This window comes from Mirounga angustirostris, unplaced genomic scaffold (genome assembly GCF_029215605.1).
Source record: "Mirounga angustirostris isolate CCGP_5_RB_7025 unplaced genomic scaffold, mMirAng1.0.hap1 SCAF_2, whole genome shotgun sequence".
Lineage (NCBI taxonomy): Eukaryota > Metazoa > Chordata > Mammalia > Carnivora > Phocidae > Mirounga > Mirounga angustirostris.
Genome location: NW_026991710.1, coordinates 80,487,433 through 80,506,782, shown reverse-complemented (window position 1 = coordinate 80,506,782; position 19,350 = coordinate 80,487,433). Strand labels below are relative to the sequence as shown.

Sequence of the window (19,350 nt, the reverse complement as noted above, 5' to 3'; positions counted from 1 at the left end):
TATGCTGGGGCACCTGGGTGGCTCAGTCGTTAAGCGTCTGCCTTCGGCTCAGGTCATGATCCCGGAGTCCCGGGATCGAGCCCCACATCGGGCTCTCTGCTCGGCGGGAAGCCTGCTTCTCCCTCTCCCACTCCCCCTGCTGTGTTCCCTCTCTAGCTGTGTCTCTGTCAAATAAATAAATAAAATCTTAAAAAAAAAAAAAAAAAGAAAATACATCTATGCTATCTCCTCAAAGAAGATAACCAGGTACTACAGAAGATATCACTGAGATCAACTGTAATTACTTTGGATAGTTTAAGTAACAGTAGTTTCTGTAAGTAGAAATTCATTTATATATTTATTCACAATTCCATCTACTTTAAGCCTATTAGAGCTAAGCTGACTGGAAAAAAAGCTTTCATTAATCACCTTTGACATCCACGGAAACCAAAACATATGCAAAGGTAATGGTTTTGTATATACAGCCTCAATTATGTGTTAGTCAACTCAAGCAACCATTATGTACTCAATAATAGGTATGACACAGCTCTGGACATCAGCAACACTAAAGCAGGCAGGCAGAGGCAGCCTGCTTATACTGATGTTTCTAGTGTTAACATTCTTAAGAAGTATGGAAAATAGTAATGATATGTCTTCCTCATTAGAACTTTATAGTAGTGGTCTGTTAGGTTTATCTCCATTTGTTTTATTAACGACTAAACTCTGCAGAATAACACGGTCTTAAGGAAAACAGCAGAGTATCTCAGAGGAAAAGGAAATGTAGGATGCTAGTGTGGGGATAAATTTCTAACTGCCAGTGATTGTTGTGAATATTACAATATATTCCTGACATAAAGCCTCTGTTGAAGGTAGCTACAGTAATAAAGAAAAAAGTCATCTTGAAACTTTAAAATTTAAATTCCTTGGTGTACATGATAATGTAGCAAAGTAAACAGAAAAAACATTTTAAAACATTGTTTAAAAAAACATCAGGGGAAGCAGCTTATCCTTAGGGAGGCACAAGGTGCCTTATTATTAAGCACTTACAGAGACCGATGCATTTTCAGAGCTGGTTACAATCATTACCACAGCACACCCTTGTGAGGTAAGTGTATTATCATCTGTGGTTCATAAATGAAAAAGCTGAGGCACTGAATGATTAAGTCACTCGCCTAAGGAGAATGAGTCAACGTCAAGAGTCATAGTTGACCGACCTAACTTCTGACGATCAGTCCAGGGCTTAGTCAGCGGGGCCCGGAGTGGCTTCCCTGGCTGGCACCTGGACTTAGGCTATTTCCGTTCTGTTAAGCAGAGTAGGGGAACCGAGAGGACAGAACTTTCAAATAATTTTTACTTCTACTCAGATTTAGCCCTGAGGTCTTAATCTCAGGATTTGGGACAGGAAAAGCTGTCGGGTGCACTCCCCCTCCCCCAACCTGTGGCAAGTGGGTACTGCGGGCGGTTCCGCCACCCCCTTTCGCAGTGATGGCAATGAGTGACCACCAGCGTTAGCAGAGCCGGGGGACGGGGGAGGGTTGATTGCTTTAAACAAGGACTCTCCATCGCCGCCTCTTTCTGAAAGCAAGAGAAAATGGTGGGAAGTCAAACAAAATTTAAATAAACAGACAACTTGCCCTAGGACCTCAACTAAGCAAATGAAGCCTCATTGTGCGTGCTGAGCCTGCAGTTCCCAACTTTCCGGGGAAGATGGGAGGACAGGGCAACAAAGGGCGCAGCAGGCATGCCTGGCAGTAAACGCAACAGCAGCTAACCAGGCGGAAGAGCGCGGGACTGAAAACCACCGTCCGGCACGCTAGGGTCCGCCGCCGAGAACTGCGCACCCTACCCACCAACCACGCGACCAGTCTTTTTTTTTTTTTTTTTTTTAACTTCTTTGCCCTTAAAAAAAGAGAGAGGGAGAGAGACACTGAGCGAGAGAGAGACTCCACTTCCCAGAAGCCTCTTGTTACCCACGCAGCCGCAGTCTTGCGCAGGCGCCGCCGGGGCCAAACGGACACGTCCGTCACGTGGACAGTAGCCGGCCAATCCGGTTTGAATCTCTTTTTTTTCCTCTCACCCCCCCTTCAGGAGCGGTTGTGCGATCAGATCGATCTAAGATGGCGACTGTGGAACCGGTGAGTATTGCCTTTGGCCCCCACCCCCATCGGTCCCCGCGCTCCGTCTCCCTTCGGACTGGAGGACCCCGCGGGACGGCGTTCCCGGCGCGCACGCTACCCCTTCCTTGCTGCCCCCTCCCCCTCTTCTTGGGCCTGACCTCTCCGCGGGCAACTGGGGGCGCCCCGGAGGCTGGCCGCGGCGGCGTGTAGCGCACACGTTCTGGTGGGGGCCCGAGAGCTGGGGGAAGGGGGTGGGGGAGGGGCGGCACGGCGCCTCCTGCGTATCCGCGAGGTGGTCTGCTAGGGTGGAGGGTGATCGGGGCCCTGGGCTTGGTGTGTGGGGTTTGTGTCTTCGGGATAGAAGGGCGCAGGACTGGCTCCGAGGGGGCGCCGGGATCCGCAGGGAGGGTGGGCGGCGAGCCGGCCTGGAACGAGTTGGAGGAGGGAGCCCCGGGGTAGCTTTTCCGTCCCTGCTTCCCTCCCGAGCTCCAGCCTAGGGGTTCGTGTGCGAGGCGCGCGCGGGTCTTCTTTAGACCGGTGGGCCAGGGAGCCGGTGGGCGCGCGTTGCCGGAGGGTGGGTTGGGCGAGAGTGGTGCCGCGGTACGCGAGAAGCTTCGACCTCGCCGAGGGGAGCCGAGAGGGGCAAGCGCATGTTTCTCCAGCGCGCCCGAGAGTTGCCGGGGTTGGCGGCAGGGGAGGCGAGAAAGGTTTGGGGTGGGGAGGAGAACCTCGTGTTGCGCGGTAGAGCTCTCAGAGTAGGATGAAGGGTGGTGGTGGTGAGAAAGGGGGATCACATTGTCCTCTCCCCTCCATGCTTGATATTGGGCTGTCATGGAGGAGGGAAGGGGGAGGAGCGAGGCCTACTGATCGCTGCTGCTGGTCTGGTTGCCGGCCGGACCTGCTGCATTTCACACGCGCCTGTCTTCCATTCATTCATCCTTTTCCGCGCAGTGCGCACGTCTCAAGAGAATGCGGATGGGTCTTGATCCATCTGCTCTTCGGCGCGTTTATCGTCTGAAAGATTTCTAAGACACAGTTTACTGGAAATAGGAACTTAACTTTTAAAATTAGTTTTCTATTTATTTTTCCTTTACGCGTTCTGCCTCTTTCTTTTCAGTTTAGGCACCATCTTAAACTTAGTTGAAGCAAGCCGATCCCAGAACAGTAATTTGGTAGTTACCGCCCAAAGGAGAGGATATCTTTGTCATAGTTTGGTTTTGCCGGCACTGGCTCACTGAAACTTACAGGCCTGTGTTGCTGTTTTAGGAATGTCTCATCTAAGTGAAATTGTTTTAGAGGCATAATGGAGTATTTTAACAACTGAAGACCTTGGAACCAATTCTAGACCTTGGTTGCGAGATATTTTTGTGTATCTTTAATGATAGTTTGTGATTTTGATTATGACTTAACCGATTTGTTTTAACTTTTTAGAGACCTTTATAGCTAGCTCAAAAATTAGTTATGGACGGTTTATAGACTACAAAAAGACTTATTTTTCATTACATTGGTGTGAACTATCCTACCTTGTTGCCGGAATTTAAGGCAGCTCTTCTCTTTGGTTACTTGTTTTTTATTGGTGTCAGTTTTCATTTATGTTCAGCAAAACTGTCTCTTAATTTGCTGATACAGTTAACTGACTTTAGAACATTAATGTTACATAAATAAAAGGGTAAAGGATGAATATGAAAATACTCCCTTTTAACAAGTTCCCATGTCAACTTTTTACTGGATCTGCTCTCCTCCCTACTGTACCAGTATCATTAAAAAGCATTACAGCGGGTAATAGGGGCAAGGCTAAAACCTCTAAGCTGCGAAATAATGATGTATTCTGTGAAGTTTCAGTAACATTTAGGTCCTTTGGATTTTGTAAAGCTATGCAATTTTCTTTCAACCGCACAGAACAGAACTACAAAGTGTTGGACTATTTTGAGTCAGTAAATATTTATAGCCTCTGTTATGTTTAGGAGGTTATATCAAATGTTCTTTAGGATACAAAGTTATACAAAATGTGATTCTGTACCTTGTTCAACATAAACTCTTAAGGAGCTTAATTCCCAGTGATGTGGTGGGTGATACAGTATAGTATTCATTCTAGTGCTGACCCAGGGAAAGTTGGATACAGCATTTAAATTTGGGTAGTAGGGAACCTAAAAGTGTGTGAAAGTGGAAGGCCAGTAGTAGTTTTGAGGATGTATGTAAAATACATTGACGTGTTCATTTCTAGTGAGAATGGCAAATTTTTTGCACTTTCAATGCACCCTTTTCACAGGTTAGTCTTTTAGAATTCTTTGACTATTTTAAATACTGGGAGGTGGTTTTTTTTTTTTTTTAATTTTTTAAACAGCAGCTGATTAGTATTGATTGTAGTTGAGATATTCCTACTGAAGCCTACAGAAACCATTGTATCTGTTCATTGCTATTTCAGCTAGCTTGTGAGTTTCCTTATTGCTCTTCTGTAGGGCATAATCATAAGCACTTAAAGAATCATGGCTTTTCCTGATTGTCCCACCTTTCATAGGTATTTGGGGAATTTTTATCTATGGAAATTACATAAAATATCAGTCATTTTCAGTTTGATATTTGATTTTTTTCAAGTGTGTGTAAGAGATCAGTTACATTAAGATGTGGCTTACAAATACTAAATTTGTTGAGAAGCTTGATAGGGAAAATTAAAGGAAGCATTTTACCTCTTTATAGGTAATATGGCAAATTTTGACCATTGGGATAAACAGTGCTTTTCTGTTATTCTCTTGGCATTTGAACTGTGGCTAGGTCAAAATTATCCTTTGTGGCTAGATCAAAATTAGACTTAATATTAGTAGTGAAGATGGGGAGGCAGTTTCCCCAGGCCACCTTGCTTCCAGTGGCAAAACATTTCTTTGTAACTTTATCTTCATTCTGCATTCTTCATTATTGGGCTGTTTTTGACTTGTAGTTCTTTTTAAGGTAAGAGGTTTTTTGTTTGTTTAAACTGAAGGTATACAGTTTTATTTGTTTTTACATTGTATTTCTTGGGTTTTTTTTTTTTTAAAGATTTTATTTATTTATTTGACAGAGAGAGACACAGCGAGAGAGGGGACACAAGTAGGGGGAGTGGGAGAGGGAGAAGCAGGCTCCCCGCAGAGCAGGGAGCCTGATGCGGGACTCGATCCCAGGACCCTGGGATCATGACCTGAGCCGAAGGCAGTCGCTTAACCAACTGAGCCACCCAGGTGCCCTGTATTTCTTGGATTTTTAAAGCTACATTAATTGCTTACTGGAATCAACTTGGACAGTCGGTGTTTCCATTTTTACCCTTTAGAAACATGTTTTGTACTGCAAAGAGCTTATTAAAAGTGAATAAGGCTTACGTATATATGGACAAATATGTTGTATATAATTCAGGTTTTTGTTTAATCAAAGACTGTTGATTGACAAGCACACCTTGCAAATTAATATTATGTTTTTGCCTTAATGAAAGAACCCAGTACATGTATCAGAGTTCATTGATAAACCAAATAAATTTGGTTCTGGTGTTTATATTTTCAAGTTTCATTTCATTTCATACTCTGAATTAATACTGTGCATAATCATTTAACTCAGAAATCCAATTTATTTATTTATTTTAAGATTTTATTTATTTATTAGACAGAGACATAGCAAGAGAGGGAACACAAGCAGGGGAAGTGAGAGAGGGAGAAGCAGGCTTCCCGCCGAGCAGGGAGCCCGATGCGGGGCTCGATCCCAGGACCCTGGGATCATGACCTGAGCCGAAGGCAGACGCTTAACGACTGAGCCACCCAGGCGCCCCTCAGAAATCCAATTTAGAAAGCAGTCCTAGTTTATACACTGAAGTTGCAGAGAATATAGTAGTAAATGAATTAGGTAAGCTTAATCCAATTTGGACAGCAAATTCTAGGCAATACTTAAAATACGTTGTTTAATTTATATCAGGTTAAAAATGTAGAGTACCTGGTTGTAACAAGGAACTTGTGAAATGGTTATTTTAGCAATGGTAATTACTTTTCCTTCTCTGCTACTGCTGGAAATTTTCTTGCTCTTCTGGTACCTATGAGTTTTTTCATCTATGTTATAGAGACTTATTAGAGAAGTGGGAAAGAGCATGGGGTATAGTCTAATTTTAATATCTGTGTCACCCTGGCTGAAATTTCTAAGTCTAGCTGAGAAAATGGGAATAAGATATCTTACAGTGATTTTGATTTTCAAATTCAGTATTCAGAGATGACAGTTTGTCCGTTATGAAAAACTAGGTATACCAAGTTAATAGTCCATGAGTGTGTTGCATGCAGGTGTATTCATGCATACTCATGTATACTCATCTTTTTCTCTCTTTGATAAGAAATTCACATAGCTGCTTTTTGATTATCAATCCTTAGTCGTTGGCAAGAAATGCAAAGCTTATGCTCTACAATCCTCAGATACTCTTCCCACTCCTATCCCTATCATAAAAATCACTAGTGTTCCTTCAAAAGTTCCTGTTTGTGTCTGGAGAAAAAAGAAAGGATCACTTTTGACTTTCAGATATGTGGTCAGAAAGTAAGTGTTTTTTTCCCTCCAGTTGGAACTTTTGATACATTATTCCACAGAAACAATGGGAAGCTGTAATATTGTCACATTGTTCAGTAAGTTTCAGTGGCATTAGGACAAATCTAACCAGCATTGAATTTCCAGGGATATGGATTTAGAGTTCTAAGCAGCTGCCCTAAAAATGACCTTTAAGGGGCGCCTGGGTGGCTCAGGTGGTTAAGCGTCTGCTTCGGCTCAGGTCATGGTCCTGGGGTCCTGGGATCGAGCCCTGCCTGGGGCCCCCTGCCTGCTCCTCCTCCTCCCTTTGCCATCCTCCCCCCCCCCCCCCCCGCTGTGCTCTCTGGCTCTGTTTCTCTGTCAAATAAATAAATCTTTAAAACAAATGACCTTTAATCACAACCTATTTGTAACAGTGATTTTTAATGTAGGCAGATCTTTCTTACTAATTAACATATAGCATGTATGTATGTCAGGCACTACATTAAGTACTTTACATATATTAATTTATTTAATCCTACAGCGGCCCTATGAGGTAGATACTATTATCCTTCATTCAGATGAGGAAACCAAGGCACAAAGAGATTAAGTAACCGTGTGACTAACGTGCTCAAGATCACACAGCTAGTAAATGGTGGGGTGGAGTTCAAACTAAAGCAGCCAAATTCCAGAGGATGTGTTCTTAACCATGACACCGTCTTTCCAATAGCCATGTAATGTGTTTTCCTTATGGGATTTGGGGAGATTAATTTGATAAACTTACTAGGTATTTTACTGCAGCTCTAAAAGAAAATGTGTGGACATTTTAGGCTCTTTTCTACTACAGTGTTTGATAACTGATAACCAAAGTACAGTAAGAAAATAGCACTGTGGTGTCTAAATTCAAGGACTAAACGCGTTGTTACACATAAGGTTATATTTTAGAAACTGGTCCAGAACATTTTGGATAGATTTCTGAAGAAAGCAAATGGTCACTTCCCTTCTCCCCCTTCTCATTTGATTTTTGGACCTTGTCAAATCAAATGATTTGCCAATTAAAATATTTTCCTAGTAAAAACAGTGCAGTAAGTTTTTAAAAATTTGTGATTATGGAATTTATTCATAACTACCTTTGTACTGTTAGTAATTTTGGTGAAAGGTCTAAGAGTTTAGCAGTTGTTTTGAAAAAGTTTCAGTATAATATTGCTAGTCTTATTTTTCTTTTTTTTCGGGCGCATGAGTGCATGTGGGGGATGGGTGGGAGGAGAGGGAGAGGGAATCTCAAGCCGACTCCCCACTGAGCACGGAGCCAGACCGGGCTTGATCTCATGAGATCACGACCTGAGACTAAATCAGGAGTCAGTCGCTTAACCAGCTGAGGCACCCAGGCACCCCTAATGTTGCTAGTCTTAAAAGCTCAATTGTTTGAGGAAGATAGTAGTAAGACCATTTCTCTGAAACTCAAGGCTTTGCAGTAGTTGTTAGAGCTAAAACATATATTTGCATGTTTTTAGATATATGTTCTAAACTTGTTACTAAAAAATGCTGTACAGAAATTATAATCTGTGGGGCGCCTGGGTGGCTCAGTCGTTAAGCGTCTGCCTTCGGCTCAGGTCATGATCCCGGAGTCCTGGGATTGAGCCCCACATGGGGCTCTCTGCTCCGCGGGAAGCCTGCTTCTCCCTCTCCCATTCCCCCTGCTTGTGTTCCCTCTCTCGCTGTGTCTCTCTCTGTCAAATAAATAAATAAAATCTTTAAAAAAAAAAATGTGCTCTGCTTATTATAGTGACAGTTAATAAGATTTTTATATTTATGTGAACTAATGTCAGTGTGGATATTTTTTTAAGATTTTATTTATTTAGAGGGAGATAGCGCAAGTTGGGGCAGGGGCAGAGGGCGAGGGAGAGAGAATCTCTGCTAAGCAGACTCTGTGCTAAGCATGGGACCTGATGTGGGATTGATCCCAGGACCCTGAGATCTTGACCTGAGCTGCAATCAAGGGTCGGACACTTAACTGACTGAGCCACCCAGGCGTCCTATGTTAGTGTTCTTATGAAGAATTTTTATGGGGTTTTACATAGTCCTCTTAGGGCAACAGCTTATGCAGTTACAAAGTCTGATAACTTCCAAGTATTAACTAAGGAAAGAAAATGTAATATTTTTTTTTTTTAAAGATTTTTTTTTTTTATTTTTTTATTTGAGAGAGAATGAGATAGAGAGAGAGCGTGAGAGGGGCGAGGGTCAGAGGGAGAAGCAGACTCCCTGCTGAGCAGGGAGCCCGATGCGGGACTCGATCCCGGGACTCCAGGATCATGACCTGAGCCGAAGGCAGTCGCTTAACCAACTGAGCCACCCAGGCGCCCCGAAAATGTAATATTTTAATGGAAAGATGAAACACATATTTTTCTTGTAGTTTTCCCTAATTCTCTTAATATTTTGAGATAAATAATAGGTGGGAAATTCATATTTCAAGTAATTTTTTTTTCCTGCCAAGCTTAGAACTCAAACCCAGGCCTTGGCCGCAAGCTGTGTTACTATTCTGTTCAAAAAAAGAAACTGAAATTCAAGACTAAAAAGCCTTAACTCCTTATCTTCAGTAAAACTCCTACCTTAAGCATAAAAATTGCTGGATAGATCATCATTATGCACAAATAAATTAAATATAAAGCCCTGTCTTTGAAGGGGCACCTGGGTGGCTCAGTTGGTTAAGCAGCAGACTTTTGATTTTGGCTCAGGTCGTGATCTCAGGGTCCTGGCTTGAGCCCAGGGTCAGGCTCCATGCTCAGTGGGAGGTCTGCTGCTCTCGCTCCCTCTGCCCCTTCCCCCACGCATGCGCACACCCTCTCTCTCTCAAATAAACATTTAAAAAAAATGCCTGTCTTTGAAAAGATATACCAAATGACTTATGGGCTGTGGCATGGAGCAATACAGGTTTTTCTCTTTTTTTTTTATTCATTCATTTGAACTTGTACGCTGTATTTTTTAATAATGTTCAGGATTGTAAAATCTCTTTTGGATTTTGGTTTATAAATAATTACCATTTAGCTTTTATTTATTTTTTTTTAATAACTTTTTTCTTGAATTAGTAATACATGCTCATGGTCCAAAATTCAAATAGATCCCTTTAGCGGTGAAGTCTATGGCCCCATTGTCAGAATAATGTTTTTAAATGCATTAAGTAAAATACTTAGGATTACAAAAGAAGCTAATTACATTGAAGTATAGTAAGGATTAACTGAGTTAACATGCAGCATTAAGGATGCTGCCTTAAGGATGCTGCCTGGCACAGGCTCAGTCCTGTCTTTTTTTTTTTTTAAGATTTATCTATTTATTTTGTGGGGAGAGAGAGTGCATGCTAGCGAGCCCATGAGCAAGAGGGGCAGAGGGAGAGAGAATCTCAAAGCAGACTACCTGCTGAGTGCCATGACCATGAGATCACGACCTGAGCTGAAACCAAGAAACCAGGAGTTGGATGCTCAACTGACTAAGCCACATAGGCGCCCCAGTCCTGTCTTTTTATTGTGAAAAACCTATTTCCTATCTATCTTTTGCAGCCATCTAGTTCCCTTTTCCAATGCATCCATACTGTTAACCAGTTTGAGGATTCTTTTAGATAAGGGCTGTACAAGAGAACTTTCTGTGATGGTGGAAATGTTCTACATTTGTGCTTTCAATACAGTAGCCACTAGCCCCACATGGCTTTTGAGCACTTGAATTGTGACTGATTGAACCAAGGAAGTGAATTTTAAACTTCATTTAATTTAAATGTCATTTTAATTAATTGAAATTTAATTTCATATGTTGCTAGTGGCTACCAAATTGGACAGTGTAGCTGTAGAATCTGGACCTATCTGGTGTAAACATGCATTTCAAAGGCAATTATTTGCTCTTGTATGGATAATTAGAATTGTCCTATAGCCTTTTTTGTGCTGTTTAAAAAAAATTTGTGAGTAGGCAGTACTTTATGTTGTTTGAAAATCAGATTTTGTACAAAAGACTATGTAGTGAAGTCTGTATCTCAGGCTGATCCCATTCAGGTAGATCACTTCTAGAGACAACCAGTATTGTCACTTCTTTCCATAGAGATTTATATATATAGGCAACAAGGACTAACATTTTAAAAAAATGTTAAGTCAACTGTATACATTAATCTGGCACATTATGTTTTTCACTTAATAATAGGTGTTTTAGAGCATTGCACATTAGCACATAAACCTTTCACTTTTTTTTGTTGGTATGTATTGCACGGTTTGGTCTTTAACATAGTTATTTCTATATTGTATTTCTATACATTTGGGTTATTCCAACCATTTGCTAATTCAGTTTATGGTGAATAGCCTTCTAATATTCCATACATGAGGTAGTATAGCTAAAAGGTAAATGTTTTGCCAGTAAATTGAAAATTTAGAAACTACTGGTTAGATAAAACACTTTGTGACTATAGTTGGCTATCAGGCTATAATTTTTTTTAGAACTACACCTCTTTCTAATTGTGAAAAATTTATATGTAAAAAACATAAAAGATACACATGTGCATAAGTTTTAGAGTAATAAATTGATGACCTTTGTACTCATCACCTAAGCCATCATCGTGTCTTTATGATGGCTTCAGCTTCCTCGAATCTCTACTAAAGCCCCACTTGGGGAAACCAGTGGGCAAGATCATGAACATGTTCTGGGAAACATAGGACTCCACAGTTGTTATCTGGCAGGTTATGGTGTGGGCCAGGCAAAGAACTTTTAGTTAGGAGAGTGGTTTGTGGTAGTAAGATGCTTTGTGTCTTTGTGTGTTGTTTTAAGTGTGGGTTAAAGCTGAACTCATTTGGTGTGAAATTTGTAGCTGTTTGAGGAGGAAGGGCACAAAGGAGAGAAAAGGAGCTTTGTTAACACAGGGTTAAGCTGAGTTAAGTAAAGATAAAAGTCTGGGCCAGACAAACCATGGCAATCAGTGTTTTGTTTTTTTTTGAGGGTAGAATAATAAGCATCTTGAGCATTATAGCCATCAGATGAAGAATCACATTGGTCCAATCTGGATGTTGCTCTCTATATCTGGTGCACACTTGTCTTTGACTGTGCTCGTGATTCCCTCTCATCTGACTTCTTGGTGTCCCTTGTTGTCTTACTTGGTTTCTTGTTTCATTTCAGTAGATCACATCTCCAGTAATATTTTGAGAAAAGATACATGAGAGTTAAAGATTTTTGAGACCTTGCCTCTTAAACAATGTCATATCTGTAGTTTGGCTGGGTGTAGAATTCTTTTCTTTGGAATTTTAAAGTCCTTATTTCAGGTCATCTTCTGTTATGGCTGTTCAGTCAGATAGTCTAATGACTTCTTTTTTCTTTTCTTTTCTCTTCTTTTCTTTGTGTGACCAGTTCTTTTTCAACCGAGAAATTTTTTTGTCCCCATTTCACAATGACATGCTCCACTGGGCTAGGTACTCATTGCATTTTTTTAACGTGGCAACTCCTATTCATCACTTTATAGATTTATTTGTGATTTTCCCCTCTTTGAAACAGTTATTGAGATACTGGATCTCCTAGCATGGGTCTCTGATTTTTTTTTTTTTTTTTAAGTTTAAATCTTGTTTTCATTTTCTGTCTTTTCTGGGAAATTTTATTTTCAAGCCTTTCTGTCATAATTTTAATTTCCAGGACACTTCTCTTCTCTGTGTTCACTTTATAACTTCCTATAATTGTGATGCAACATTTTAACCCTTTTTTTTTTAAGATTTTATTTATTTATTTGACAGAGAGAGACACAGCAAGAGAGGGAACACAAGCAGGGGGAGTGGGAGAGGGAGAAGCAGGCTTCCCGCGGAGCAGGGAGCCTGATGCGGGGCTCGGCTCAATCCCAAGACCCTGGAATCATGACCTGAGCCGAAGGCAGACGCTTAACAACTGAGCCACCCAGGCACCCCACATTTTAACCTTTTGAGGATATATAGAGAGCTACATATTTTTGAAGGCATTTTCTTTTCCCTGCCTCTTCCCTCCAAGTTGCTTATTTTCTTTTTTATTTTTGAACTCATGGCAGCATTCCTGTGAAGGTAGAGGGAGGAAATTGAGGGATCTAGTTATTTTTCAATAGCTGTCACCATATTCTCTTTAATTTACCTCCTTTCACTCTCAGTTCTAAAGGTGCTGCCAGTTTTTGAGACTTTTAGGATCTATCTGTGTATATTGATTAGGGACCACTTGTCCATCTCTGTTCCAGCTCTTTTCTTTTTTTCTTTGCTGTTCCCATAATTGTGGACTTAGAAAAAAATCTCTATTATCGTTTTAGTGGGATTTTGAGAAGGAACAAAATTAAAATCTTTCACTTATTCAAACATTTGAGTACTGTACTATCATGTGCTAGACACTTCTGAGTGCTTAACCCGGCTCTCCTTTGAGCTTAAAGTTACTGAATTACTGAATAGCAAAAAAAGTAAAGAAGTAACACTTAGCATGATATTTAAAAAGTAACATTGTTTCATTCTGATCATAGAATACAGTATTACAGTTTTTCTGTAACTAGGCAAAAAATGCCAGGAATAATAAACCTAGCAAGTAATTTGCTGCTTTCCTGTACCCAGGTACCAGTGCCTTCAGGTGCCCAGAAATTACAAACCTAGTAAGTAATTTGCAGGATTCATAAATGAAAGCTCTACAATTCTGCTGAGGAATACAATGAAGGGCTTTAGTAAACAAAGTCATAATTTGCTTTGGGGAAAGATTTGATATTGGGAAGATGTTAATTTTTCCTGAATTAATTCAGTATGTATTGGATCAAAATGCCAAAATCTTTGCAGTGGGATGGGGAACTATATGCTGAGGTCCACAAACTGGCCTTAGGTCTGTTCTTGTGTGGCCTGCTAGCTAAGAATGTGTTTTGTATTTCAAAGGGTTGTAAAATAAAGCAGATAATAAGTGACAAAGATCACCAGCCTAAAATATTTACTCTCTGACCCCTTATAGAAAAAGTTTGCAAGCTCCTGTTTTATAAAATGATTGTAAAGTTTATTTGAAAGAATAAATAAATGAGAATTGGCAGTAAATTTTTGAAGAAGAAAAGGGGAATGGAGAACTTGCCCTACAATGAGAAAAAAAATATTGAACAGTTAATTTTTAAAAATGTGGTATTGGTGTAAATGGGACTGACAGATCACTGAAACAGACAGCTCAGTCCGGTAGACTCAAGTGTATATTTGGTTTCAGTATAATTTTGTTGTAATAAATATGGAACATTTAGATCTGTGTGAAGAAAATAAAAGTCATCTATAATCCCAACAACTAGGTTTTCCTTGGTAATATTTTGGTTTACTTGTTTGTGGACTCTTTTATTCTTACCTCATCTCTTCTTTGTACCTCTTTTCTTATTCATTCATTCATTCATTCATTCATTTATACATACCTCTTTTCCATTTATTTATTTACATATGAGGGAGGGAGGGAGAGAAAGAGTGGGCATATGAACGGGAAGGGCAGAGGGAGAGAGGGAATCTCAAGCAGACTCCACACTGAGCCCAGAGCCCGATGTGGGGCTCCATCTCAGGACCCTGAGATCCTGATCTGAGCTGAAACCAAGAGTTGGAGGCTTAACCGACTGCGCCACCTAGACGTCTCTTTTGCTTTTATTATTTTATTTATTTATTTATTTTACGGATTTTAGTTATTTATTTGACAGAGAGAGACACAGCGAGAGAGGGAACACAAGCAAGGGGAGTGAGAGAGGGAGAAGCAGGCCTCCCGCAGAGCAGAGAGCCCGATGCGGGGCTCGATCCCAGGACCCTGGGACCATGACCCGAGCCGAAGGCAGACACCCAACGACTGAGCCACCCGGGCGCCCCCTCTTCTGCTTTTATAAGAGTATTTTTTAGAGCAGTTTTAGATTCACTACAAAATTGAGAGAAAGATAGGGTTCTGGTATACTTCCTGTTCCTGTATGAACAGGTGCGCCGCGCCCCTCCTCACCTCCGCACTATCAACATCCCATACCAGAGTGGAACATTTGTTATACCAAATGAACCTACACTGACACATCATCGTCATCTCAAGTCTCTAGTTTACATTAGGGTTCACTCTTGGTGTTGTACAGTCTTTGGGTTTGGACAAATAAATGATGACATGTATTTACCACATTGTAGGATCATACAGAAGGAGTTTCACTGCCTAAAATCCTCTCTTTTCTGCTTATTTATCCCTCCTTTCTAACCCCGGCAACCACTAATCTTTTTACTACCCCCATGTTTACTGCCTTTTCCAGAATGTCATATAGTTGGAATTGTACAGCATGTGGTTTTTTCAGATTGACTTCTTTCACTTGGTGATATACATTTATCATTCCTCCATGTCTTTTCACGGTTTGATAGCTCATTTCTTTTTGTGCAGAACAGTATTGCATTGTGTGGATGTACCATAGTTTATTTAGGACTTCTTAAAAAATGCCTCCCCTCCACCAGAAAAGTAAAGTCCTCCCTGTTTGTACAGTTTTCTAAGCATCACATTTAGTGCCTATATTGTGAATGCCATAATATATTTTATTTTTTGGTTGTATCTTTTGATATATGTTGACTGTACTTTTTATTTACTAACATAAAATACACAAAACTGTTAGTGTCCTGGTACTTTTTTTTAAAGAAATCTCTTAGAAGTATAATTACTGAGTTAAAGAACATAGCTCTTTTTATATTTGGAAGCTTGTATTTCATTAACTTAAGCGGGATATGATCTACTCTATAAACCTGGGGACATTTGAAACTGACTGTCCCTAGTTTTCTAATTTTTTAAAGAAATACAGGTTGATTTCTTTCGGAAGATAATTTAAATATTTGAAATATGAAAGGACAACTCTAATTTTCTTATTAAAATTATTGTTTTGGGGTGCCTGGCTGGCTCAGTTGGTAGAGCATACGATTCTTGATCTCGGAGTCATGAGTTTGAGCCCCACATTGGGTGTGGAGATTACTTTTAAAGAAACTATAGTTTATATCACAATTTTAATCTTTAACTTTTAACATTGTAGAACTTTGAAAAAACATGTAGAATTTAGAAAATTCAGCTGTAAAAAAAAAAGCAGCTGCTTACTTGTTTGGGACTGTAAAGATTTCAATCAGTGTCATTAAATTTTAGTTATAATTTTAAAAGGAATAAACTTAGAAAGAATCAGTAGGCAAAATATTTGCCTTTCAAATTCTAATTATGAAGCTTTAAAGAATAATTGAAATTGCTTTGCTACTGAAACCAGTGTAATTTTGTGCAGTGAAAATGCTTGTCCTAACATCACTTTAATGTTATTTGGAGCACTTTTTAATTTTGTATATAATGTTTAACTTCTATAAATTTCCTTAGTTGTTATAAAATACGAGTATTTTGGTAATCTTTGGTTTAAGTAGTATTGATATTTAAATTTTATCATTAGCCTTGTTATCATTCTAGATCACACATCTTCATTTCTTACGTCTATCATCACATTTTCCTTTCTGAATTTGGGATCCTCTGAGCTATGTAAGATGTGGAGAGTAATTTGGTTGACAGATTTCGAATGAAACAAGATGCCTACAGATCTTTTTAGTAAAGAGTTAAAGATAGACGCATCCAAGTTTTAAAAATTGTATTCCATAAGGTCAGAAATTCAAGTGTGGCCTGAAGGGATTTTTTTTTTTTAATATTAGTGAAATGTGGTTAAGTCTATCTTGCTGTCTATCCAGAAATAACCATTTTTAGCTATAGAGCAGCAAACTTAATCAGCTCTGTTCACTGAAAAATGTAGTGGTTGCTAGTCATTAATTTTAGTCAGGTAATTAGGTTATTGTTCCTTAAATAGATCGAACAGCTATTAAATTTTGCAGTACTTATAGATATGACACAATTTGTACAAATCACAGCTCTTCCCTTCTGTACCTCAGCTTCCAGTATTTTTTTGTTGTATAGATGCCATTTTACATCATTTGAAAAGAATATTAAAAAGTACTGTCTTTTGAATCAGAATTGACATACAGGGTATATTGATTAGTGACCATTGATTATGGTCACTATTATGCAAAGGAATGAAAAACATGAAAAAAATGTCTCCATTTTAGCAGTGTTTTAAGAAAAGGGTTGTATTTTGCTAAATCTGCATATGTTATTTTTCTACTTCAGTGTTATAGTTTAGAGCATGAAGGTCACTATTTTGATTCTTTACTACAGACAAGGAAGAAGACCTGCAAAATCCACAGCCTCCCACTTTTGTGATGAGTGATGCCAGATTAGCTGATACTACTTTAACAATCAAAACAATTGATTTAATTATTTGTGGTAATTTTCAGTGTTTACACCAGTTTTTTTATTCCTTACAAGGCAAGTGGTAAGACTACTTGTTCTTATGTACTAGTTAATTAATTACACTAATTTACGTATGGAGGGTGCTGGGGGAAATGCATTGTTTGCTAAAAAGAGACCTGGGAACTGAATGTTTGGAGACTAAAGGGAAGAGTAATATATCTTGAGGTCTGTTTACGCATCTTACTTGTATGAAATGATAGAATTCTCTTTCCAGTTATTTGTATCCATAAAGAGAGGATTTTATTTATACTTCCCTGTATTTCTGAGGTATTTGACCATATAGGCATTTAGTATGCTGTCTTACATAATATAAACTCACTATAATTGATCATTGGCATTTACTTGCTTTTTTTCATAGTGGGATTTTGTGTGTGTGTTGGGAGTGAGGTGTACCATTCATGGCCTTTTTTTCTAGTTTATTGGCAGTGGCTTACATTTGCAAGATAGTGAAGGTATTGAGTCTGAGGCTGTGGCACAAGGCATAGTACATACTGTAGGGTTATGCGACCTGGAAAGAGTACCTCGATAACGTTATATAATTTATTATCCAACTCTGGGCACTTCTGGGAGTGAATGAAGATTCTACCGATACACTGGAACAATAAAACAGGTAAAACCAGGACATATGTTATCCCTAGCTGTGAATCCTGATAGTGATAGTTCTGGATTCAAATGTAGAATACAGCTAGGCCACGTTAACTTCCAGCCCTTAAATTTAAAGACCCAGAGAGTTTCACAGCATTGTGAAGATTGAATATATTGAGATTATATAAATATTGAAATAATGTACATAAAAATATGTAGCATATTATTTGATAGTAACTGCTTGGTAAATGTTACCTATCTAGTAAAAACTCATAGTTTGGATGAAATGTGAGGAGGGTGGATGTTACCATTTGAAAAGTCATAAAGCACCATTCTTTTCTGTTCTTATTTGCTTACTCTTCTCATTATTTCATATTTTTATTTAATGTATGTAGTGCCTTCAGTTTACTGAAATGTTGGGGGGTGAGTAACTTGTAGAGATAATTGCAACTATCTTTGCCATAATAGCATTTACATTTCTCTTAAGGCCACAAATGGTCTTTTCTAACTCAACTGAAAAAACAGTGAAGCAAGGAAGAGGGTATATATAAGGAAGTGCTATTGAAAATTGGATATTATTATCCATTATTCGGTGCTCTGTTAAACTTGGCTGAAATTATACAACTGTGAATGGCAGGGCTGGGATTCTAACCTGGGTAGTCTGGCTCCAGAGTATGTGATCTAAACCAGTGTCTCCCATATTCTGGTGGAAAGCGGGTTGTTTATTTACTTACTTGTTTTTAAAGACTTTTTTTTTTTTAAGTAATCTCTACACCCAATGTGGGACTCGAACTTACAGCCCCAAGATGAAGTCACATGCTAGACCAACTGAATCAGCCAGGCACCCCTTTTATTTTCTTTTAAACAATTTCTCATGTAATGTTTTTGTAAATCATAAAAATAGGATAAAGAAAAGTGAAAAAAAAAAAAGGCACAAAAATGTAAGCCTGCATTTGCTATTACTAGTTTCGACAGGTGCAAAAATACTGTCAGATTGTTGTAAAGTTTTCTAAGTCCTTACTTTCCATTCTATACCTACCGTGGTTGTAGGTTATAACCAGCAGAAATCTGTGGACTGCATTTTGTGTTACTGCTTTAAACCTGTGTTAGTGCCAGGTGAACTGTTGCTTTTTGCTTACTTCAAATTAAGGTTTAGGTGATGTCCTAAAGCTATACGTGTGTTGGGGGGGGCGCCCTGGAAGTTCTTAGTAGTAATATTTGTTGAGTGAAGTAATGGAGGACACTAATTGAGTTTCCTGAGGGGAAGGCTTAATGTTATTTCTAGAAGAGATAGTTTGTAAGTGTGTTTGAGTTGAGAGTTAATGAAAAATCTTGGGTGTTCACAACCGTGGAAAAGCATACCACGGTTTTGGAATTTAAGCACTGTAGATTTGAACATGGCTAGAAGTAAGAATCTAAACTTTAGTCAGATTAGAGAAATGATACTATATCTGGGAAGTATTTAGCTTTATAATACTAGGATTGTCCAACAAAGTTAATATTGTGTTTGATACATGTGCTGGTTTTTGCAGAATGTTACTGCATTCTGAGATGTAGCAATGTTCAAAAGCTGCCTGAGATTCTTTGCAGCTGATTGTTGAACTTGCCCCACCCTTGCTCTACTTTTTTTTTTTTTTTCTTCCCAACTTTCTTCTCTTGTTATGACAGTTACTGAGCTCTGGGACCACTAAATTATAAGACTACATTTTTATTTGAATCTGAAACTCCACAAATCCAAAACTATGTTTAATATTTTGCACTTAAACTGGTTGTCTTTTCTATTCCCTTATTTGTCATCAGTATTTAATCAATTTGATCTGTCAGTGAATGGCTTCCATTGCTCACAAAATGAAAGGTATAC

General features: G+C 39.2%; 1 protein-coding gene across 1 annotated transcript in view; it reads left to right on the top strand.

Annotated features, from left to right (window-relative positions):
- Positions 1-1,959: 1,959 nt before the first annotated feature.
- The window catches only part of EIF4E (eukaryotic translation initiation factor 4E), a 46,971-nt gene continuing 29,580 nt past the window's right edge, over positions 1,960-19,350 (top strand). The window contains exon 1 of the mRNA XM_045880710.3: positions 1,960-2,114. Coding sequence (XP_045736666.1) covers positions 2,097-2,114 — 18 coding nt within the window. The 5' untranslated portion in view covers positions 1,960-2,096. The remainder of the gene's footprint in view (positions 2,115-19,350) is intronic.